This window comes from Solea senegalensis, linkage group LG7 (assembly GCF_019176455.1).
Source record: "Solea senegalensis isolate Sse05_10M linkage group LG7, IFAPA_SoseM_1, whole genome shotgun sequence".
NCBI lineage: Eukaryota > Metazoa > Chordata > Actinopteri > Pleuronectiformes > Soleidae > Solea > Solea senegalensis.
In genome coordinates this window covers 3199356-3224771 of record NC_058027.1, presented here as the reverse complement: position 1 = coordinate 3224771, position 25416 = coordinate 3199356, and the positions used below count along the sequence as shown (strand labels likewise).

The following is a 25416-nucleotide window of genomic DNA, read 5'->3' as shown; positions in this document are numbered from 1 at the left end:
GAAGATGAACAAAAAAAAATCCCATGGGAAAGCATTTTTGTCTTAAATAAAGAAACAATACACAACGAGGGACATCAGATTACTCTATATCAGCGTTTCTCAAACTGTGGGGCCATGCAGACTTTGGAGTTCTGTTTTTAAGTCGGTACTTTTGGTCTAGTGGTAATGTACCACAACACTGCAAAATACTGATATTGGTATTCTTTGTTATCAAAATTTATGTTTATTGTTGTTATAGTTATAATTGCACGTTTCATATTTCAATTTGAAAATTTTTATTTGTACAATGTCATTTGCACAATAACTTATTGAAAGAAAAGTCTGAGAACCACTGCTCTGTATGATTTAAAGGCTTATTATAAACAGATCTTATTATATACAGTCATTGAGTGTTGCTTCATTGTGAAAATCATGCAGAAGCACAAAGCAGTACATGAATGAAAATGTTAAAACAATAAATTGAACGTGATGCGTAATAATTATACATATACAATTACATTAGAGCTAAGAGTAAGTGCATGAGGGGAGATGAGTCTTGCAGTTCTGTCTTCCATTATCACGGCAGAAAGACTGAGGACCATCGTCCTCATCGCACCTCCAGTGAACAATCACCTGGCCTGTCAATCAACAAACTCGTCCCGCTATTAAAGAAAAAGAATAATGACACAGAAGCAATTCGAAATTCAGCCTAAATCACGTCCATTACGCCGGAATAAGTGTTTCATTTTATGTGCAAATACGTTCCCCTCTGCACGTCACAGGCGACACAGTCTCGTCAAATGGCAGCAATCTCTCACTGTTCAGATAAGACAATCGCCAGAAGGAAATGCACCAATGTGAGACTGTACGTGCAGCAGCAGGTGAGGGCTCTCTCAGCGACATCTAAATGCTAATGACGCGCCGCGCTTCACACAAAATGTGCGAGCTAATGAGATGACTTGATGAATGCATCTTAGGCCTAAGTCGGACGCTAAGTGACAGCGCGACAGGGGAGCGGGAGGCGTCGTCTGACGCGCGGCAGGAGGGCGAGGAAAGTGGGGCTTATTAAGGTCAGGCGTGCACACAACCTGAAATCTGACCATTTCATTATTTTGCCAAATTTTGTTCCACTGCAAAATGACAATACTCATAATCATAGTGGAATACTACTCAGTTCTAATGGATTTAAACTTGATTTATAACATCAGTGCACATTTTCCTCAATCACTAATTTCAGGTTGTTTACAGGACCTTAGTGACAGGAAAAAAGCTTTTGCAAAAAAAAAAATGGAATGGTGCCAATGCCGGTTTCAATCCGACATATTTCACCGTGCACTAAAAACCCACAGAGACTGAATATAACTTAGCCTTTCACGAGTATAGAAACAGCCAGAACAGGCTATTCATCCAGAACCTGCTGTGACCCGGCATCTTCACAATAAACAAGAATTAAAGCGATAAGCTATTGTAAACAGTGTTTTTTGTACCTAAGTGGAAACTGTTGCATATGGGTTCCAATCACTCAGTCTTCTACGCGCGTGTTAAGTGCGTTTTATAGCCGACGAGAGATGCTGTCAGACTTATTACCTGCTGTATATGTTGCCCGGTGTATACGTCTTTGGATTGGAACACCGAGGCTTCCTGCCAAGATGACATTATTTTCATTCCAGCTGTTGCATGATGGATTGCGTGATGTCAGCTACCGGCGCTCTCCAGAACAGAAAGTCAATTTTGTAAATGATGTTCCCATTTAGAGGAAAATGGGACAGTATGGGGACATATAAGTGGACGCCGTCTGTAAACGTCTGTGTGCAAAACATCAGCACAAACGCTAACCTTACAGATGTCAAGGATTCTAAAAGGGAGTTGAGATTTTTATGGCGGACGTTAGGGCTGCACGATTCTGGAAGACATGTGAATTTTCTCCGGCAAGTTTTTTCACCAATCGAAATGTTTATTGCAAAACAAAAGACTCAAAACTCAATGATGGCTTAAGTGACATATGGTGTGTTTCCACTTGCTCGACTCATGACTTGGAAGAAAATCTGGGACGTCGCCAGAATGCTAACCTTTTTCCGGCACAAGCTCAGGTCGGGTGGTTGTGCGATTCTCGTCGCTACCGCCTGGGTTTTCATCGCCATCCATTTTGTATTTATTTCTCCTTAGCGCACTCACTCGTAAACTCTCCACTGCAGACGGGCGTCGTACGTACACCTCAGTGGAGTGGCTACAAATTCATTATAGTAGGGGTTGCGGATGCTTTTCAAAGGCACTCGACTCTTCTACCCCGCAGTTGCAGAGTAAGTGCATTTATCTGGTCAGATTCATCTGATGGGTCTCATCAGAGGAGGACACACTACTGTAAAGGGAAAGAAAACTGATGTCACCAAAGTATGGTGTTTTCAGTGCTTCTCATTCTCGGGCTTTCTTGATTTATTGTTGCTTCAGAGCCGGGTCTATTGCCACCCGTGATTAATGCAGCTCTGAAAGGTTTTTTTACCAAGCACTGAAGGAGATGGGAAGGAGATGGGGTTTCTTTCTTTGCCATTTTGCGTTCCTCCCATTTTGGCCCAATTCAATCAGAGTGTGAAACTGATTTGGACTCGTTTTGCAGGCGTGTAAACATCACTTCCTTCAGTCTACGACCACACTGCAGTTTTATCTCCTGCATGTATCAAAGAATCTTTATTTTGTATCACGAATGGTCATTCACATTTGAACTATTATTGCTAATTTATGGTAGGAGTATTTAAATAATGCAGCAGGTCATTTGTGATCTTTAACCCTGCTATATGACGTGTAGATGAATTGCTCGCTTGCATATGAGACTAAAACCTCGACGACAGACTGTAAACCATGTCCAAAAACGTACATTTAGTTTGAAATGTAAAACCTGTTAACAGTTCAAGATGGAAGTCACCGTAAAAGCGTGCTATAAATTGCCAGCTGATAAACATCTGCGGTTACTGAAACTGTCTGAGGCAGGAAATGATTCAGCACGCTTCAGCAAGAGGTTGACGCCGAGCAACACACACATTCAAGAGTCATTACAGTTTCTGAGGTGAGTTTAATCCTTAAATTAAAAGCTCAGTGCGGCAGCATTGCAGAGTCGGACCTGAAAAACAAGCAGATAGAAAGAGGGCAGGTGTTGAGAATGATTTTCTGATGCTCCACTCAGCAGGATCTTTGCCTGCACTGATGATGTCGGGTTGAGCTGCGACAGATCAATGTTTCATGAGTGCCGAAAAAAAGAAAGGAAACAGAGCGGCTCCAAGTCAGTCTTCACACCCGGAGTGTACATGACACAGCTGTCTTAGCGATAAAGTCTTACACATCCCTGTGTGACATCACTTCATAATGATTACTTCAAGTTACATCTCACTGATGAGTTGGATAACGTCAAGACTTGCTAATAAAATCCATGTTACTTTGCATACTGTCATTAAAGCACAACAGCTCCTTAAACTGCCTTAATACTTCACAGGAAACAAAAAAAAAAACAACAGCTCACAACAACTGTCAAAAACAATAAAAACCAGACAGCATTTCCATGACCGCGCTCGAGTGATTCACGGAATGTGACCTGGATTCCTGCACATTTTCTTTACCTGTTAGTCGTGTCACATCCCTGCGGTAAAATCCCCCACACTTCATCTTTAATAACACTCTCTAAAGCCACTTTTCACATCATATTAGCCAGTGAATGAAAGCGACGGTATAGGCAATAGCTTCAAACAAGTGTAAAGAAAGGTAGTGGAGTTGTTTTGTTTTTTTTAAGCATGAAGCGAGAAGAAATAGATCACACTTTCAAGGAACAACAAATCGATTAAGACAGCGCTGTCAAAACAGCTTCACAGTAACTAATATGGCTGTCATCGTATCATCATCGTGTGTAACACTAGAGGTCGACGGCAAGAGCTGACCAGTCTGCTGCAAACTAGGGAAGTCACGGTTACAGCTGCAACTGACCATTATTTTCATAATCGATTAATCTGTCCATTATTTCCGCGATTAATCGATTTGTCAAACCTGGAAATGATGCAGTTCTTTAAATGAAGAAAAAATCACATCTCTTGTTTTAATCATGAAAATAATGGTATTGGAACATCTCTAGTGTAGTGTATACAATGACTGTCATTTTTTGTGTACTTTTTGGTTACTATACTTTGTTGCTACATTATTTTGTTATGTTGGTAGTAAATGAAACTTTAAGACCTATAAGCAGTGTTCATGTGATTTTACACATTCATAGTGTTGTGAAATCAATGCACGCACAATAATCGCGATAATCGTAATATTATCGTCATATCGTGATTCATTCTCAGACAATAATCGTAGCAGGAAAATCTATAATCGTGACATCCCGACTGCAAACACATCTTAAAGAGAACTGATAACTATATCAGGTATACAGAAAATGTTAGACATATTTTATGTGCATAAGGTAAGGACAATTACAGCCATTGTCAGATATTATTTGCTGAAACAGCTATCTATGTTAGATGACTGTCAGAGTAAATATATATGGTGACTGCTGAGTGGCATCAACATGTTAAATGTAATGCTGTCATTTTGACTCACTTATCCTTGCAGCTCTGACTAATGCAGAGGCAACAGTGTGTAAGCCCAGGACTCATCAGCCCCCGTCTAATGTGTCATAGACAGCCAGGGCCACGTCTGAAAAGCCTCATGATCTCCTGATAGAAAGTCTGGCATGTGTGATTTATTTTTTTTCTCTCCCTCCTCTCCATGCCCTCTAAGACGCGCTCAGTCACATCAGTGGTATTGACCGATGAGAGCACTCTGCATAGTAAAAGTAATGAGTGTAAACAAAGAGAGTGGTGAAGCACGGGAGTGGAAAAAAGTTCTCTTTGAAGGATTGACAGTCCATGTTGTCCTCCGTGTCACAACCCAAGGACACATCTGCAGTCGTGTTTTCTTAGGCTTTTACAAACACATCACAGCTACTATCGTGTTGTTGTAAGCGCATGCATAGTGCTTAATAACTCTAACTACGTATTATCTCGCCTGTACGCTTCACTAAGTCGTACATGCAAGATAATAAGTTGCACGTGCGCTTTACTAAGTTGCACACGCAAGATAAGAAGTCGCACGCGCGCTTTACTAAGTCGTACATGCAAGATAATAAGTTTCACGCGCGCTTTACTAGGTCACACACGCAAGATAAGTCGCATGCGCGCTTCACTAAGTCGCACACAGGCTTTACTAAGATTTACTCGCACACGCAAGATTTCCGCGCTTTACTAAGTCGCATACGCACAAGTCGCACACGAAGATAACAAGATAATAAGTCGCATGCACACTTACTAAGTCGCAAGATAAGCCGCATGTGCGCCTTACTAAGTCGCACACAGGCTTTACTAAGTCGCACACGCAAGATATTAAGTCGCACGCGCACTTTACTAAGTCGCACATTCAAGATAATAAGTCGCACGCACGCTTTACTAAGTCGCGCAAGATAATAAGTCGCATGCGCACTCTACTAAATCGCACATCAAGATAATAAGTCACACGCACACTTTACTAAGTCGTACATCTAAGATAATAAATTGCACGCATGCTTTACTAAGTCGCACACGCAAGATAACAAGATAATAAGTCGCATGCACGCTTTACTAAGTCGCACATGCAAGATATTAAGTCGCATGCGCGCTTCACTAAGTCGCACACAGGCTTTACTAAGTCGCATGCGCGCTAAGTCACTAATAAGTCGCACGCACGCTTCACCAAGTCGCACACGCAAGATAGTAAGTCGCATGCGCGCTATACTAAGTCGCACGCAGGCTTTGCGATCTCGCACACGAGACTTAGTAAACCATGCATGTGACTTAGCAAAGCGCGCGTGCGACTTAGTAAAGCCCTAAACCTCCATGGCTCCGTAGTTCCCCATTGTTTGAACAGATCTGAGTTTAAAAAAAACAAAAAAAAACACGTATCTGTCATTTTACAGATGGTCTCACTGAAGAAAGAGGTGATCGTAATTGTTCACATGTTCGGCCGTTGTTGTCTGTTTTGATTCAACGAAGTGTTTGGACCTGGAAATCGTATTTTGACGACGTCAGATTTAATAGCCGGATATACATGTTGCCTGTTTCAGCTAACACAGGATGTTTACGGTTGCTATGACAACAAGTGAACGCTGCCTGTAGCATAATAGGTCAACCGCCGGATCAATAAACACCCCTAAAATGACAATTTGGCACAAGAAAATAAAATCAACACTAACCATCAACAGCCATTACCCTTAACAATTGTATTGTCACAAGTTGTGATATAATATTTAGGAAAATAAATGTGTAGATCCTTTTGGAGTTAAGCTACGTTATTATTTTGCACGTTAAGTGTGTGCGCTTTAAAAATTTTTATACTTGAGATGTAATTTTCATGTCCTGGCCTCACGGCCTGATATCCAGCCCACGAATGTAAACCAGTAAAATCATTTATTTTATGATGAAATGTGGTTTGTGATTCAACAATAAACTCACAGAAAAGACAAATTGGAGGAGTGGAAGCCCTTACTATGCAAACAGATCAGCAAAGCTATTCAATGCAGGGCAATCGATGAGCCAGTTTCTAGATATATTGGGTTACAGTGCTATTTCAAATTAGCTTATGAAACAACGGAGAGGCTGATAGAGAGGAAAGAGTAGAGTGTTCCAGCACATTTTCAATCAGCACATGTGGAGATTAAGTGCCTCTGTCCGCTCAAACGCCTTTCCCAGTTTACTGCCTGAGCCTGTCAGAGTCAGAATCGGGTACAATAACTATACGAGTGAGCATATGCATCTTATTTTCTTAAACAGCAGACTTTTATGGCTCAGCGCATGAATCAAAGCAGCCGGAGCAGGTGATGTATTGATGATGTCATCCGGACAAATACCCTCAAGAGATGATGAATAATGGAAGCAATCCACAGCACGAGCACAGGACAGTGATTCAATTCAATGCATCTCACGTTCCTTTGTTGCCTGATTACCAACCTTGTGCTGTCTCTGCACTGGGGCTGCGACAAATTTATAATGTTCATGATCAATTAATCTGACTATGATTGTATATATTAATCAATGAGTTCTTTCTTACAAAATTATATAAAATATCAATCTGTGTTTGCCAAAACCTCAAAATGATGACATGTATTCAAGTCACTGAATCGGTTGCAAATGGACCTCTCAAACACAGACAGTTCTGTTTGTGTAAAATTGAAACAAAGTGTACATAGAGTACTCGTTGCAGTCTTAGATAAAATGCACATTATTAACGAGGAACTAACGTGCACATGGCTTTAACACTTGATGGTGGGCGGGGTTTGGAGCTCAGTGCTGTAGGCGGCTATCGGAGTTTAGCAGTTGTTGCCTCGGTGATGGTGTGCTGTCATGTCCGCCATTGTTGGGATTGTTATCATTTTAATTCGAAGACTGTGTGATATTTGTGGAGAGGTGTGAGAAACAAAGTCTGTGGAATAAGACTTGTATAGATCATTACATTTTCACACACTTTGGCTTTAAAAAAAATATTGCGCCTCTTGTGATTTGAAAATCGCAGTAGGCCATATTGCGATTTGATAACATATCGATTAATTGTTCAGCCCTAGTATGTGGCACCAAAAATAGTACATTTGAACAAGTATACATTACAATTAGGGATGGCACGATACCACTTTTTCATATCATATCATATCATATCACACTCAAGTATCTGCAGATACCGATATCAGTCCCAAACAGTTTTTAAACTATGAAGCTTTAAATAAAGACATAATTCTTTAACTGTGTAACAAATATTATTCCCCCATAAAGAAGAACTTAACAGCTCAACAACAAGCTAAAATGCTGTTGTTAAATCTGATCCAGTGATTTTGACCGGTATCGTATCGGCTCATCCCAGATTAAAATTGGCAACTAAGGAAAGAAAATAATTGATCAACTAGTGCAAAAGCAAGAGAGAGGTGGTGCTCTGACATCATCGTTTTCCCAAAGTAGTTGCATATGGGTTGTATACATGAATATGCAGGACCGGTTATTCAAAAAACCACATCCCAGGGCTCCAAAAAAAACTGGTTCTATATGGATAAAAAATCGGATTTGATACAAACCTTTTGCAGATTCTCCTAAACTCATTCTCATGCATATGGACCCGTAATCTGTAATCCCGCCGCACATCTGTTTGCTACTTAATACAGTGAGCAGTGTGACCTATGAGCTGCACACCACAGTGTGTTTGCAGCTTCAACATGTGACGCGTGTTCATCGTGTGATCCCGCCGCATGTGATGAAGAACCCGGTGACGGACGACATGTTCCTCACTTTCACTGCTCACTCACAAAGCTTTTTTTCTGCAGTAGTACAATAGTCGGTAACGGCGGTGCAGGAGCACTTATCTTACAAAAGCTCACTTTCCCCGACGTGAAATGAAAACCAACACCCGCCGCGCCGTTGTGCTTACAGGTTTTATCATCTCGCAATCGTTTGCTTGTTTTTGTTGTCTTTTTATTGCTCCACTGCCCACGCCACGTGTTATAAACAGAGTAGACAATGCACATGTTTGATATGTGCGTCCATATCTTATTGAGCAAAGCTTTTAAGAGGATATTATGCATGTCGTTATGTAACGGATAACTGGTTTCCCTGCAGCACTAACATCCACAGTGAGGCAGACTCATCTCTGCTGAATATATATTGTTGTTTGGCTAGTGTTTATATCAATTACCATGGTATGGTAATGGTTTAATCACAGATTTCCAAATAATTGTGATTATCCTTCACAATGTGCCGAGCTGGGCTGAGGGCCATTGCGCTATTATGTTTCCTCCGCTGGTGTTAAATTCAGCATCCTCTACTGCAGCATGAAGAACAGCCCGGCAGCCTGTACGAAGGCTGTTTGTCCTTCAGTTCAAGTGCTGCCCCTGCGGCTCCAGGCGCAGCGAGACACAGCTGAGGAGTCAAAGAGACACGCACCGGAGGACAGCGGTGGAAAAACTGACAGCCTTCAAGAAGTAAACTTCTTTACTGTCAACAAAGCGGCAAGTCAACATGTTGTGTGCGTCCTCCAAGGCCTTATAGGCTTCCATCATGGCTCTCCAGGGACCCTTCACTTTCTCTAATAGCCATACATTACTCTCTTTCATATCTGACCTCATCCGCTATAGCCTTGATCGTCACTCACACATGCTCCTCAGCTGCATCAACAACCACTGTCCTCTTGTCTGTTCACTGTACAGTGTCCACTGCCCAACAGTAAATAAATAGTTTTATTTGTGCTTTAAGCATTGGTCTTGCTTTACAGAGGCTGACACGTTCCTACAGTAGCTTGTTTCATATCTTGAAGCAGAAGATTACGATGCAAACAGACTAATTATATCATTTCTGGCATGCACGGGCCACCGTAGTTCCCTCATGTGCTTGGGGAAGGGAGAGGGGAAAGGACCGGAGTCTTCCATTTATTAATATCTGCAGTCTCACCACTAGATGGCACTGATTCTTACAGACTGCACCTTTACTATCATTAAAAATTCCATATGAGCAACACAAGGAGTACTGAGACTTAGTAAAGAGGCTACGATGGGTCGCTTTAATCTCAAAAAAAGCACACGATCTAAATTTGAATTCTTGCTTCCATTTGAATGGAATTAATTCAATGATAATAATAATAATAATAATAACGAATTTCATTTGTATTTATATAGTTTACATTTGAAAAAAAACAAATCTTAAAGTGCTACATGGTAGGGAAAATAAAACATAAACAAATAAAATATGTCAAATATACAGTAAGAGCTATAGAAGCCCATAAAATGCTATAAATCATAAATAATAATAATCACTGGGCTTTACACTGTACTGTATGAAGCTATGAGGTTCACACCACTGTCCATCGTAACACAAATTATTATATTATTATAATAATGTGCTAATCTAATCCAGGGAAAACACTGCTCTGAGGAGACAAATAATCTAAATAACACTTGTAGCGTAAACGTCACACAGACTGAAGAGACGTCACGAGTGGACAGCGGTTAGTGACACAACTCCTGCGTGACTGCATGAGGACAGAGTGTATGGACGAAACACTGCATGATGATGTAAAGCAGACCATGTGAGTCTGTCTCCATCTCCCTCTGAACAATGAACAGCCAGACACCACTGCTGTCAGCGCCTGCTCTCCTCTGTGGCTGGTACAGGCTCGCAGTGGCACACAGCGGGCGAGCCACAGAAGCATAAATACAATCCTCCACCAAACATCAAACTCACAAGCCTTACACTTAGGAATTAACCAGCTGGAATTCAGTATATTCATTTCACAACCAATACGCTCCAACAGCATGACACACATGAGCAGCCGTCACATTCCGGTGGTACTGTACGAGAGCAGGGTCGCATTAGAACATAATATCACCTGTGTTTCCATGTATGTGTTTAGCCTTAGCCTTTTTCTCTAATCTTCCCATATCTGAGGGATGGGGTTAGTGACCACTGATGGCATCGCTGATGACGGCTAGTAATGGGGACACTGTTGGCTCTTTATGGCTTTTTGACCAATTCAGAATGTTGAATCCACGTTGCAATGCAGCGATGAGCTGTGGACCAGCCAATTAGACGATGAGACACACAACAAGACCTCATATACGCACCTTCATCCATAAGTTACTCATTTCACTGTCTGGCCATTGTTAAAATATAAAGCTGCAGTCGTCAAATGGACCATATTTGAAAATTGGACCGGTTGAAGCAAATCAGGAAGTTAAAATATACCAAATAGCCACCAGGGGGCCACTCTGCTGTTGCAAAAAACAGAAAATGGGAAATTGAGGCTACTTTCCAGGTGATTTATAACACTAGTAAACTTTTTGGATGGTCTAAATCACTACTTTTCGGGCCTTATTCAGTAGAACATTGAATCAGTTTTGTAAATGATGATCCCATATAGAAAAATAAACAGCACATAAGAGTGGACACCAAACTGCAAATCTAGAGATGTCAAAACGACGTTTTTTCTTAAAAAAGAGGGGATAAGTAAAGCAGTTTCCTTTCACACCAGCATAAAACATACTTGCTCATTGCTGTCCGGCTATAGTTGACACAGCGTGTGTTCAAGTGCAACTTTTCTTTTAACCAAACACAAGACAGTCAGAGACCGCGTTGGTCATCTTCGGCTGACCGCCAAGGTTTTACAGTTAACACCGACTTCAAGCCTCCTCACTGGTGGGAGGAATTCAACTAATTATAACAGGTCACTGATATACTGGACAAAAACAAAGACGAGAAGACATGTTACACGACAGTGGAGAAAATGAGCAGATATCAAGGTTAAAAAGGGCCAACTCAAACGCCTAAGGTGCCATAAACGATGCAGGCGCTGGACCATTAAATACGTGTTAAAATTGATGACCTTCCTCCTCTGATGAGACACTAAAGGCCTGTGGCAACATTAAAAAACAATCGATAATTTTAGGCGTAGACTAAAGGCTGCGCATGGACGAATCACTGTGTTTTTTTTTTGTTTTTTTTTTATCATTAGCTGTGAACAGATATAAACTCCGGTCTTTTTTAATGAGGTTACCCGGGAATACTATCTGAGTACAGGGAGGGAAACGTTTTCGGTCAAAGCTCCGGCTCCAGCGCCGAAGCCGATGCTACAAATCCTCCAGGCGGAGAGATCAGCATCCACGCACCGCTGCTCCTCCTCCTCCTCCGGGTGCCTTCGAGGAGGAACGTCCGTGTTTACCGATAACGTTTGTCTTACCTGGTGAATTTCATATGCCGTCCGAGTCAGCTTCTGTCCACGTCTGTGAGGTTAATGCTGCTTTCTGCTGCTGCTGCTGCTGCTGCTCGAGCATCACTCACCGTGTGTGTGTGAGCAGCTGAGAGCCTTCTTACACTGAGGCTGTTCACTGACAGCGACGCCCCGGAACGAGTATAACATAAACCGACCCCACTGCAGTTGTCTGGTCCGTGAATGCACCTCCACGCTGCTGCCACACACACACACAGTTTATTATTTTGTAAATAAGTTTTTTATTTAGATTTTTTCCAACACTTACACATGAAGTAAATAAATCCCAGGTTGTGTTTATTTTGGTTTACTTTAACAGCACAGAGATGGCAACTGGGTAAAACTGGTGTTTCATGTTTGTGCAGGGCCGGTTCAAACCTTTAGGGGGCTCAAAGCAGAATTCCCCTAAATATATACCACTAGAAATTGCATTATTTGTAGTTGTGTCATTTACACCAAACCAGTCTAACTTTTGTTTGTTTTTTAACCTTATGCTGCGTTCAACCCGGACGCAAATGTATTATTTAATTTATGTTTGGTTGATGGTGAAAAGAAATGCCCCTTACTTCTGTTTAAAATATGCTCACATCGCGTCAATCGGGCAGTAAAGTGAAGCACCTGTTTTTTTAATCTTCAACTCCAAAATAAAACTAAATATCTAATATTTTTCTATGTTACTTTTTTCGCCAAACAGTAAGCAGCTGCTTACTTCGCTCATGCCTTGGGCTTGCAATGGGAACGATGTTGAGCGCTGTCTTTTTTTAGTCTGCATTCTAATAATATAAATATAGACTGAATAATATAAAGATAGATGTGGGTGGTGTGACTGTGTTATAGTTAGTGGTAGCATGAATGTCTATAACCACAGCCAAGTTTGGATCTTTTATTTTGTTCCATGAGGGGAAACTTGCTCATGTCCTGAAATAGCATAACAGGCAAGAGGAATAGTAAGTAAAAAAATCACAATATTATGTGACAATAGCAGACTTGTGCATAATGTAGTGACTCATTTAAAGCCATGTCTCTAACACCTTATATCATTTTGATTTGGTAAACAAATCCTTTCCTGGAGATTTAAAATGAATACATGTAACCAAAAGGTTGGGGAAATTCAGCTAATTAATTTTGTCAAAAGGAAATCTCCTGTGACCCATCTGTGGGTCCAGACCCAGTCTTTGGGAACCAGTGCTATAGCCAGTTGTAAACAGTATAAACTATTAAGACATCTCTATGTGCATGAATCAAAATCTTTCTCTAAAAGCTTTATGTTCTTACCACTGAAGGATTTGAAGAGTCATTATATTGGACTAAATTGTATATTATGGTACTAGATTATTTATACTGTATGTACTGTATATGTTATTGCACCCATCTTTGTGGAAGGAACATTATAGGTAACAAATAAAACTTTTCCTTGTTTGCATTGTCAGTCATTTTCTCCATAACATCCTACATATTCCTCTGTAAACACTAAACTTGTATATTACTTTCATACATTTTATACATTAAATTCATTCGCATTCAATAGTTTTTGTCATTGTGTAAATTTGTTTACAGTTTTCGTTAACACAGTTCCCGGTCTACCAAGATGCACAAAAAAATCAAACCATCTTCACCAGCTCACTGCTACCATCTAGAGTCTTCTGGGTAAAGCACAACACAGCTTATATTACACGTGACACATTTAAATTAAAGTTACCTCTCCAACCATCAGGCACGCCTCTTCATGGTCACTAACTCAGTTTAGTTTAGTTTAGTTCTGTTTTTTGTTGTCGTTGTTTTTTAAAATCTTCATCTGTTTTGCTGTTGTCATGGTCAAGTTGTGTTTTATTTGACATTCAGTCTGTGTTCTTATTTCACCTTGTTTTGCTTCCTGCCTTTGTTTCCCTGCCTGTCTAATTACAAGCCCCGCCTTCATTTGGTTCACCTGTGCCTCGTTAGCTACTAACAAGTACTCGTTAGTGCAGCTGTGTCTGTTTGAAGTCCAGCCTAAGTGTCCCAGCACAAATAGAGAAATCAGAGATTTTGGTTTCTTACACAATATGGAGGTTGAAATTACAAAGAAGCCCCCGCATGCTTCAAATCACAGTATTGTGGGTCATAAAACCATAAGCTTTGTATTTGAATTGATCGCTTAATCCTCACTGCTACTACTGCTGTGTTTTCACCGTTGAATGAAGATGGACAAGGAAAAAAACACATTGCAGAAGAACTTAATCGTGGCTGTTACAGCGCAAATCTTGACGAAGACAGAGGCTTCTGGTGACGCCGACGCCAATCTCACTTCTGCTATACTGCGGAAATGCTACGGAGGAGGAAGCCGCAACGTGTACTGAACTTTCCAGAGTTTATACACAACAAAGGGATGGATTATTTAGAGGCCGAAAGAGCGTGTACAATAATTGGACATCTTGAGGTGAACAGAGGTACAGTTCTAACCTCCTACCTTCTTCTGGGGTGAGTTTGCATTAACAATGTTCATTCGAAAGTCACATACTGGGATTAAAAAGTGTTTTTTCATGCCGGACGCTGTCTTTTAATAATCCACTGTGCGTTTCAGAACGTTACGTGGCTACATTGTTATGAGTTAGCTCAGTATTCACATGCTCCTGTTACAGCTTATAATACGATCATCTGATAACCATTGTTTCAAACCACTGCAATAGTTTCTGTCCTGTGGGCTGACAGATATCAGATGTCAGTGACAGGGAGGGGGTTGGACTTTGTAAATGTGATGATGATGTCACTCCCAGAAAGTTTACATCTTTGAGGCTAAAATTCTCCCTAAACCAGTTTGAGGAGTGCCTACATTCAAATATTTTAAGGTTTCCATGTGTTAGAGATTGTTGGAAGAATCTGTAAATAACTCAAAATGCCCCTCGGCCCACTTGTTCCTGGTTCTCTCGTGGTGTAGGAGTCTTAATTCTTTCTGTGGTCAGCGTGTGAGTCATTAAAAATAAGGCATTCAGTCTGGTTTACTTAATGGTGAAGCAACCTCAGCATAGAAGAGAGAGTCCGGCCCCACTCGGGAAGCTTAGTTGGTTGAGGTGAGCCTGACGATATCTAGTCGACATCTATCAGCCTGCTGCACAGGCTCTGGCTCTTTCCCTGCCAGAGAGGTGACATCCCATGTCCTGAAAGCCCATTTCAGTAACTACAGATCGGACCGCCGAGGAAGCCCGGCCCTGTCTGCTGCACCAGAGGGTGAGCTCACTGGAGGACTGACCCATGTCTCTGCTTTGGACTGGGTCTGAATAGGTGAAGGCTCAGCTGGTACGTGCTCAGCGACAGGCCACCTTTCCTGAGGGCTGCCTTCAGGCTTTGGCCCTGGTAAATCTCAGGGCAGGGGCACACTGGTTCTTCTTTGTCTGACCATTCACCGAAGACCAATTTACCCAGGGAGTCTCTGCCAGGGGCAAATTTCCCTACAACAACACTGCTCCAAGGATCATAACCCCTCCTGCATGATATTGGTTCATGGTTCAATAGTGGATTTCTTGTGAGACTGTTTCCTAAAGTTACTCGCAGTCCCCTTGGAGCTGTTTCCACATTTAAAATGTTGGTTTTGTCCACAGACGATGGTCTAAAGATGGCAGTGACCCACACCACATGTATGATCCTGTAAAAACACATCACATTCTTCCTGATGTGTATAACAATGATCGATTACAACAACATAGTGTCTTAGAATTGTGCAAGTGTGTGGAAACTCTTATTTCTGTATAGCTTTGATATATAAACTCCCAGACACTGAACGAATCTTTGAAGAATTGACAACACAGCCCACTGAAAACCAGTGGTGGGTGAAAGCGCGGTGGGAGTTTCGCTGATGAATGTGTTGTTTTTGACTTGAGAGATGACACTATGACAGGCGTATAAATATTCAGCACGCATACAGTGGGAGATTAGAGGGTGTCGGGGTGAGGAAGAGCGCTGACGCAACGAGAAGTAGGCCGATGGAACGGGGGAAAAAAGCAGATTGTGTCATATCTTGGAAATGAATGCACTCTGTATTTAGGAGATTAAGTATCCACATATGATATAAAGCAGAAGCGGCGAGGCTGAATATCTGCTTTGCACATAAATTGCGATGCGATGTCAAAGGGGCTGTTGCGAGAGAGGCGTCAAGACAGAAATCTGGGTGATTGAACAAAGAAATAAATAACAAACGGAGACTCGGCATGGAACCCTGTACAGAACTGTGATCTCAGTCCAATTCTATGGTTGCTCCTCGTTGTGTTTTTATCCAGTGGAGCACTTTGTGTTGTGTTGCTTTTAATGAAAGGTGCTATATAAATAAAGTCTGATTATTTTTGTTCTTTGGTAATCATTTTACGTAACATTTAGGCATTGCCAACTATGATCGCAGTGCACACTTGGCTCTCACTGACCACTGCACTGTTTTTAGACTGGTTTCCTTGTCTCGTACAATGATATATGAGAACGTGGGCTTTTTAGTTCTGATTCTGTTTTCGTCATTTATGGATAATAGGCTTGATAAACTCCTGTGGGATGTGCTTTACATTCAAATCACATCAGCATTATCTCTTCTGAAGCTACAGTTTGATCTTTGGGGCATTTAGGGAAAGTCACAACACTTGTGACCTTGCCCTGCTGTGATTTATTAGATTTGCCCCGTGATTGTTGTCGGTGAAGAACAGGGATGGTCTATGGCAGAGGTGTCAAACTGGTGGCTCGTGGGCCACATGCGGTAGTATACAGTAGTATAATGAGATATTTGGCTGTAATTATATATACAAAAAGCTTGTCTGGTGTCTCAATTACAGTTGTCCGCAGTAGTTTTTACTTAGTTTTATTAATTTATTTCTCCGTTTTTTGGTATAACGAGATTAATTTATCATCACAAATATGTTATTATTGTGAAGTATGCATAGTTCCATATCAAAACAAACACTTTTACTTTGAAACTCTGTGGTCTATGATCATGAATATCTTTAATGCGATATCGACACGCAATATTGTGCTATAATTTTAAGCTCATATTGTTTTTTCCCCCACTTTTTTTCCTGTACACTGGCCCCCCTCTAGAATTAACAATTTGTTCCTTGAATGGTTGTACAGTTTGAAAATGTGATGGTCTATGCCAAATGATGACATTATAACTCCATAAATGTTTTACAATACTTCCGTTCTGTCTCAATTATCAGATTTGACTAAATATCTTAAACCCAGAACAATTAAAAAAGAAGAGTGTCGAATCTCATCCACAACCACATGACTCACTGACCCATATCCGACACTAGAGGCCGCCAGTGAGCCATTTTACGCGCGTGGCTCCGGGCGAACGTGAATGGTGAGTAAATTATCCACTGAACAGGCCCATTGGCGGTGAAGGCACGATGGTCGTAATGAAAGCACACAGACTGTCCATGACACTGGCAGTGATGAAAAGCTCGACAGAGACTCGGCTCGTGTCGCGAGCCACAATTTAAACGCAGGATACAACTTGTGCGTAAAAGCAGCCGCACGTGAATCCCACTGAATTTTGACTCCAGTGAAATCCCAGCTGTGGGTAAAGCATTGATGATGAGGATTTACTGAGACATCAACAATGTTTTTTTTTTTTTGTTTTTTTTTACACCTGTGTTTTCACGTGCGCTCTTTATTCTCACAGAGCTGCAGCAGACTTCTGCATCACTCTATGAGATATCAGTGATTATTAGAATCCATCACAAATGACACATATTGTGAAATAGCACGGCTACAAGAAGCCTGGTAACTGACTGCCATAAATATGATCGATAATGGCCAAGAAATGCGAAATATGTGTGTTAATATCCCGGGTTGTTTCTGCTCCAGTGCGCGCCATGAGCTGCACGTCAAGTGAAAGTGGAGGCAAAATGTCTCGGTGTGTTGTGATGTTTATAGGACGAGGAACAGCTGGTGAAATGGGCAAACGGCGCTGAGATTCCGTGCCTCAGCTGGGAGTAGACGACCTCCTACCGACTTACTTCACGTCACCCCGCCCGTCTACGCGCCGTCTCCTCCCTTTAAACCTGAGCTGCCTCCATCTATTTGAGCGACTCTCGGTCTGAGAGAGAGGGGGGAAAAAAAAGGAGACTTGGAGAGACAATATCCACGCAGAGTCCCAACATCACCTAGACTACCTGCTCCAGCACAACAAGAGGAGAAGGAGGAGGAGGAGGAGGAGGACGCACAAGTGCAGGCGCGTCCATGCGTGCCAGCAGAACAAGACAATAAGAGGGGAGCAAAAACAAGGGCTCTCCAATCCAAAACTGGAATAAAGAGTTCACCCCGAGAACTCTTTACTGCAAGAAGAAAAGAAAAGGAAGAAGAATAAGAAGACAGCCTAGATGAGAGCTCTGTGAGGACAAAAAGAGAGTCATGCATCTCAACAGAGAAGAAGACAACAGCAAAGGTGAGGGGAAAAGATTTCAGCAGCCATCGGACGGATGCCCTTGAGTGTGTCATGATGCTGATGATGTCAAGTTATAATGCTGGGGGGGGGGTCACCATCATCCTCCTCATCCTCATCACCCTCCTCATCCTCATCATCAAGTCGCTGATGAGATGGTGACTGGCTCCGTTGTTGCATGCCTGCTTTTTCACCACCGAGAAGGTGTTGCATTTACACCTAAGGTGGCAATAGCAATGACTGTGTGCGTGCGTGCGTGCGTGCGAGACACAGTCACACTTGTGCACTTGTTGTACTCTGTATTAGGATTCACTGTGAACGTTCGCGCCCGCGGGGGTTTTGCACGAGGGTGACCTGAGCAGAAACGCACAAGGTCATTCACTGTCGAGTTTTTACATCAGTGAGCAGCAGCAGCAGCATCAGCAGCAGCATGTCTGCCTGGTTTGTGCAGCTGCGAGGTGTTTGCACACATTACGTGTGTGTGTGTGTGTGTGTGTGTCCTCCGTTGTGGTCGGAGGGGGAGAATTGGCGAGCAGACGGCGTGTAATGACACCAGTCCCCTACATCAGGATAAGTAATGGTGGAGTAAATAGCATCTGTTGCCCCCACCAGCGTCCACGCACGGTATATTTTTTTCCCCTCTCTCATCTGTTTGAACTGAGGTCGAGGTCACTGACTATAAAACACCTGATGCTTGAGGAGATTCTGCCTCTTGGATGTCTGTCGAGATGACGCAGACACCCTCTCCTCAAGTGTGATGAGTCCAAGTTGGACTTCCCCTGGTTCCACCACACCCACACTGTAGTAGAGTTGAGCACGTCTGCCCTCTTTGACCTGCAGGTATTACATTTACCAATAAGTCGCATGTATTGTTCAAGAAGACTTAACCTTCAAATATCATGTCATTTTCCCTCAATATCGTTATTTATCTTCTTTCTTCTTTATCTTTTGAAACTACAAACTAAGAAGCAAAAAAACAGTCTTTAATTGTCACATATGTTGTGATCATTATTGATATTGACAGTTTCACACACATTGTATGCACGATAAATCTTTCTATAAATAAACACCTCTTCTCTCTCAAATGAGCAGCATGCTGATAATAATGATTTGATATGGCTGTCGAGAGAATACACTTCATATTACTTTTATGTGCAGCTGTTGAGCTTTATGGGCCACACTAATATCTTTGTTTTTAGCAGCTGTAAAGCAGTTTCACTGAGGAGTTCCCCAGGTGGTGAGGGGGTGCTGACCTGCACTGTGGCACACACACACTGCATCGGTCCTCATTGCCAAGACATGGATTTGTCAGGGACAAGAGATGAGTCATAGTATGTAACGAGAAGTGATTGCATGATAACTTGACAGGTGTGTGTGTGTGTGTGTGTGCACCTGAAGGTGAGAGGGAACGTGTGAGAGCACTGTGCAAATCAAAAGACGAGAGATGAAAAGGTGAAATGTGACAACACGGTGAAAAGAGATGCACCTGCAAACACTGATGTTACTAATGTCGTGGCCGTTTTTGTCGAAAAAACAAGTTCAAATCGAACCCGGACTCGACTTAATCAGAATACTACTACTGCGGCGTGAGCCTGTGACTTACCCAGGCAAAATAATCTTCATATTCAGTCCAGGTTATCATACAAAAAGCAAGTGAACAAAAGAAATCATGTCTCCCTCTCTCGCTCTGGAAAGAATTATAGGCCCACCCAGGTGCGTTCTGGTCCCTCACCAGTCATCCTACTTATGTAACTCACGTCATGCCCACACCAAAACATACTCTCTCGCTCATTGTCTCGCGCTTTATCTTCCAAATAAGGGTCATGGGGGAGCTGGAGCCGATCCCAGCTGAGGGCAAACATATGAGATGAAGAACCATTCTCTCTCTCTCTCTTTCTCTCTTCCTCGCTCACAATCACGCCTACGTCAGTTTAGAGAGTTCCAATTAACCCTAATCCCCAGTCTGCGTGGTTCTGGACTGTGGGAGGGAGCTGGAGTACCTGGAGACAAGACAGCCCACGTCCACACGGGGGGGGAACGTGCAGACTCGGCACAGCGAGACCCTCGCTCGAACCGGGATTGGAACTGGTGGCAACAAAGTTAGCCACTGCCACTGAAGCATAATAAACATCTGTGAAATAAAAGTAGCATCTATGTCAAACCAAAAGTGACCAAAGACAATAGTATAATGTAGCAAAAACTACTATTACTAAAACAACCAAATGGCTCCTAAACCTAAGAATACAATTACTACTAATATTAACTAGAGAAAGCACTCGGAGAGCGCACACATCTGCCAAAGCTGCTCAGTTCAGATGAAAACAATTCTGAATCTGGATCCGTGTCCCGATCACCACCAAAAACCTTATCTTTTTCCATCTTGAGCTATAATCTTCATCCTCGTAACTCTCCATCAAAATCTGTCCTTTACTTTTGAACCCTTTAACACCAACACGTTGGCATTACCATAATTATGCGACAGTTTGTGATATCGGATAGCTGCGAAGTCAAACTCAAAGCCATTTTTAAACACACAAAATCATGTTCATGTACAATATTTTTAAATGAAACTTTCTGTTTTTCTTTAACATGCAGTACAACTGCCAGATATTGAAAGTTATTCTGGAAAAATGCTCACAGGACATTTTTTGGCCTTTTTTTTGAATAAAATAAGCAAATAAAAAAAAAAGTCCTGACAGACATTTTGAAGCTTAGGTGTTGAAGGGTTAAGTTATGCTGCTCACAGACAGACAGACAGACAGCTGAGCCAGTAGATATTCATTATAAGCCAAAGTTACATTAAGTACATATCAGAAGTATAAAGCGATAAACACATTAAAATAATTTAGTAATTCACACCATCCAGCTGTTAATGTGAAACTCTGACCATCTGCTCCAACAGTGAAGTTATATGTGTTAAATGTTTTTAATGTAAGGTTTTAGGCTTAAAGGCTGCTGCGTCAGAATGCATCGGATCAGTGACTCGGATTCATTACCGAACAATTTACAGCTCAACCTCCAGCTTTTATGTGTCATTATGCATTACCCAGGATTAATGACGCACAAGTGCAGAGACGGTGCATTTTAAGGTAAATCGCACAAAAAGCTCTGAGTGTAAATGAATCTAAAGCGTCTCCACACCTTGTGTACGTTTTAGCCGCTGGTTGAAAAGTCTCTTCCCACTTTGTGCCTCACGTTGAGCTTTGTGGTGGAAAATGTAAAGTCATAAATAAACCTGAGCAGTGTTTACATCGATGCTTTTAGCGCTGTACTTTAAAAACCCCTTCCATGTCGCTGCTGGAGGGTTGTTCTTTTTTCGATGAACTGGCTCTCACAGTGCACACGCTGTATTTTCTTTGGTGAGACACTAACGGTGGGGCCAGTGACTAACATTATCATGTCACAACAAGAGTAGGGGAGCACCAGCCTGGAGCAGCGACTAATGACTATGATCATCATTGATTTCATCTAATGATTACTTTCATAACCAATCAATTAGGTATTTTTTTTCGCGTGCCATATATAATGATAAGTGTCCATTGCATATTTTCTTTCTGAAATGCAAGGTGACAGGACGTATACTTTGTTTTGTCAGACCTGCAACCTCTGGTATCAGAAGAGTCACCCTAACCCATGAAATGAAGGTGACATCAAGTTTTATATAAAGATATATAAAAGAAGTTTAAGAACTAAACAAAGAACCCCCAAAAAAAAAGCACCGTAGACCTACTTTAAACTAAAACACAGAACGACATAGTTCCATTGTTTGTGGAAAACTTTACATGTTTCAAACACAGGTCTGTTGAGTTTTAAGGTATTGCTTTTAAAACACTTTTAGTTCTCACCTTGGTCTCTAAATTAAAAAAAGAAAAACATTGGAATAGATTTCTTTTTTCTTTCTAAGCTACAGGGACTGAAGAGGGTTTTTGGTGCTTATTTTAACAATAAAAGGACCAGATAATGTCTTGTAACTCAGTGCTTTTGCCCATTTTTTTTTCAGAATAACTTCCAATATCTGGCAGTTATACTCTTTAACAATTTAAAATGAAGAAGAAAAACAATGCAGTTGTACATGAACATGTTAAATTTGAAATTTGAACAGTACAACAGTGATTCTTGAGATAGGGTACAAAAGTACTTTTTAAGCCTTCAAGTTTTTATAAAGCTTGACATGTTCATTTTAACCATATATAAGTACGTGTATGTATATATGTATGTGTATATACATATGTATATGTATACATATATATTTGTATATACGTGTGTGTGTGTGTGTATGTGTGTATATATATATATATATATACATATGTATATGTATACATATATGTATATACGTATGTATATGTATACATATATGTATATACGTATGTGTGTGTGTGTGTATATATATATATACATACATATACGTGTGTGTGTATGTATACATATATATGTACATGTGTATATATGTGTATATGTATATATATATGTGTGTATATATATATATGTGTGTGTGTGTATATATATATGTATATACATATATACATATTTATATATATATATATATATATATATATTTATACATACATACATATGTGTATATATATACATATGTGGTTTCAAGTTACAAGTACATACAAGTTTAATCTCTTACACTATTTTGGATAATCCGATTTCAAAATAAATCAAATGTCCGTACTTCATTTTTACTATGAAGTGTATATAGAATCAGTGTTCCAGTGGATATAAGACACCGTTGCATGTAGTTCAAGTGCTGTTCTAATGTATAAACACAATCAATTGAACAAAACACTCTCAATGTGCAAAAACAGGCCAAAAAAAATGGAAATTACTGTCTGTACAGGTGTTCTTGTTGACGCTAACGTGCAACGTCTCAGCTTTCAGAAACTGTTGGAATTTGTCCGATTAGCGAAAGTGCACTTGTGCAAACGTGTCGGTGTTAAAGGGTTTTAACTGCTAACTCGAGGTTTTAAACTTTAAAATCTAAAGACATGCAGATCAGGAGAAGTTGCAAGCAGATGAAGAATTATCAGTGTTCTTCGGTGCTCTTTGTTGGATTTTTCTTGATTTCCCAGTGATTTGATTTATTGCCCAGCTCTCAGACCACAGTGGCACAGAAAGTATAACGTCACCAGGATGTGGATCTGTGTGACTGAAGAAAAAAAAAAGTTTTCTAACAATTGGCTGCTTGTAATGGTTTAAATGTGTATCTATGATCGTTCCAGTCTGACAATAGATTTAATTTTAGCGTCACAAAAGATCACAAAGGGATCGTTGGCTTCATTCTTGTCAATATCAGTGAATGGGCTTAAATGTTGATGCCATCACGCGACGCTAGTCTCACCGTGAACTGCTCATTCTGACAACTATTGATCCGACTGCTCCAGTCCAAACGCTGGGAGAGCAGAATACACGACGTGCCATCGACGGGATGTTTTTGTGTGTTTTGTAGATCGCGTCTCCGGCTCTTTCTGCAGTTTTGTTGAAATCGCTCCAGGACAACCTGGATGTACACGCTACGGTGTCACGTTGGCCTAGAGAGAATAGAGAAGCATCATTAATCCGCCTCTTGAGCTGTCAGAAATAATTGCTCAATATTAGTCGCATTCACATGCAAGAAACATTAAATTAATATTACACTTCACAACTAATAGGGTGGAATCTTCTTAGTAATTTGAGACGAGGTGCAGGGGAGACAGAGCAATAATTAAGAGTCTCTGAAACAAAGGTGTTTTTATTCCCAGTTTAACTCGCTGTGCAGGGAAGTATAAGCCACTTGGATTTACAGACTCAAGGGAGCAGACGATGAGGCCATGAAGGGGGGAAATATTGCTCTGTTCTACTTAGCTGCACACACATTTACAACCATAGAGGAGAATGATAGAAGATCAAATCAGAAACGATGGCTCAATAGAAAAGTCAGACTGGAGGGAGCAAATAAAATGACACTAATGTGTCACAGAGAGGGACACGTTTGTGTTTTTTTGTGTTTTTTGTCGGACAAAAACTCTTCAGCGACTTCTTCTCCTTCTTCTGGCGTCATTTTCTAGTGTTTGTAAATAAATGACCAAAATCATTACAGCGCTCCAGAAATCATTAGAAGCGGAAGCTTAATCGTATTAACTTAATCCTGGAGTATTGACATTGTCTCAGTTGCTTCTTTTCCGTGTTAAATTATACATTACGCTCTTCACACGCAGAAGTTTGACGATTAAAACACAGTCTGTCGTTGGAGTCTTAACTGCTATGAGATAAATGTGCTGTGGAAAAAGAACTGGATTTATCCAACAGCATGATGCTTTTATTTAAATTTTTTATGGCCCGAAAAGGAGAGTCTTTACTCATTGATGACAACAGGAAATGACCTATACGTTAAAGAGCTAAAGATGCTGCAGTAGATTTGAATGAAGGACAATAAACAAACTGGAAGTGTATGCAGGGAGTAGCGGTCAGCACTCTTGCCTCTGCAGCAAGACGACCGGGGGTTTGCAACCCGCTCGGAACACGGGCCTTTTTGCATGGAGTTTGCATGTTCTCTGGGTTTTCTCTGGGTTCTCCGGTTTTTCCTCAGTCCAAAAGGTGGTGCGAGTTTGAGAGTGAATGGTTTACTTTGCGTGTCCCTGCGACTGCCAACATGTCCTGTCTGGAAGTACTGAAGAAATAGTTTTAATGAACTGATTCTAATGATTCAGTTACACTGAAAACAACGGCTTTACAAGTCACTCGTTCGTGTGTGTCACATGGAAAACCAACTTGTGCCGTGCCGTGCCGTGCCGCCCGGTGTGGTGCTGTGCCCTGCCGTGCCGTGTGGTGCCCCGTGTGATGTGGTGCCGTGCCGTGCCGTGGCGAGCTGGGACCACAGTATGAAAAGGGCCATTAGAGTGGTCGGCAAAAACATCGGCTTTTAGCGATGACAGAACGCTGCTTGTTTCCTGTTGATGGCCACAAGCGAAAAGAAAAGAGGTTGTGAATTGACAAAACACTTGTGAGACGCTCCCTAATTTCAACTCATCAAAAAAATGAATTAAACAAAAAAATGTGTAATATTAAATTTAAAATGCCGTTTCTTTCAGAGGATTTATTCATATATTGACCATTTATGTGTTTATGACCCTATCCTGAACCTGTTCTGGAAAGCACACTGTTGCAGTGTGTGTGTGTGTGTGTGCGCGTTGTGTTTCTGTGTATATTAGATGTGCTGTGTGTTTAGACACAAGCCCGTGCTCTTACATAACCGCGTTGCAGCAGCA

General features: G+C 41.2%; 2 protein-coding genes across 3 annotated transcripts in view; one reads left to right on the top strand and one right to left on the bottom strand.

Annotated features, from left to right (window-relative positions):
* The window catches only part of apba2b (amyloid beta (A4) precursor protein-binding, family A, member 2b), a 67004-nt gene extending 55140 nt beyond the window's left edge, over positions 1–11864 (bottom strand). Inside the window, exon 1 of one of the 2 annotated variants that reach the window (XM_044030340.1) lies at positions 11740–11864. The gene's annotated coding sequence lies outside the window, so the exon portion shown is untranslated. The remainder of the gene's footprint in view (positions 1–11739) is intronic. The other variant, XM_044030342.1, reaches the window with a different exon arrangement.
* Positions 11865–17688: 5824 nt separating this feature from the next.
* syt7b (synaptotagmin VIIb) overlaps positions 17689–25416 on the top strand; it is a 103763-nt gene continuing 96035 nt past the window's right edge. The window contains exon 1 of the mRNA XM_044030344.1: positions 17689–18169. Within this exon, the coding sequence (XP_043886279.1) occupies positions 18136–18169 (34 nt within the window). The 5' untranslated portion in view covers positions 17689–18135. The remainder of the gene's footprint in view (positions 18170–25416) is intronic.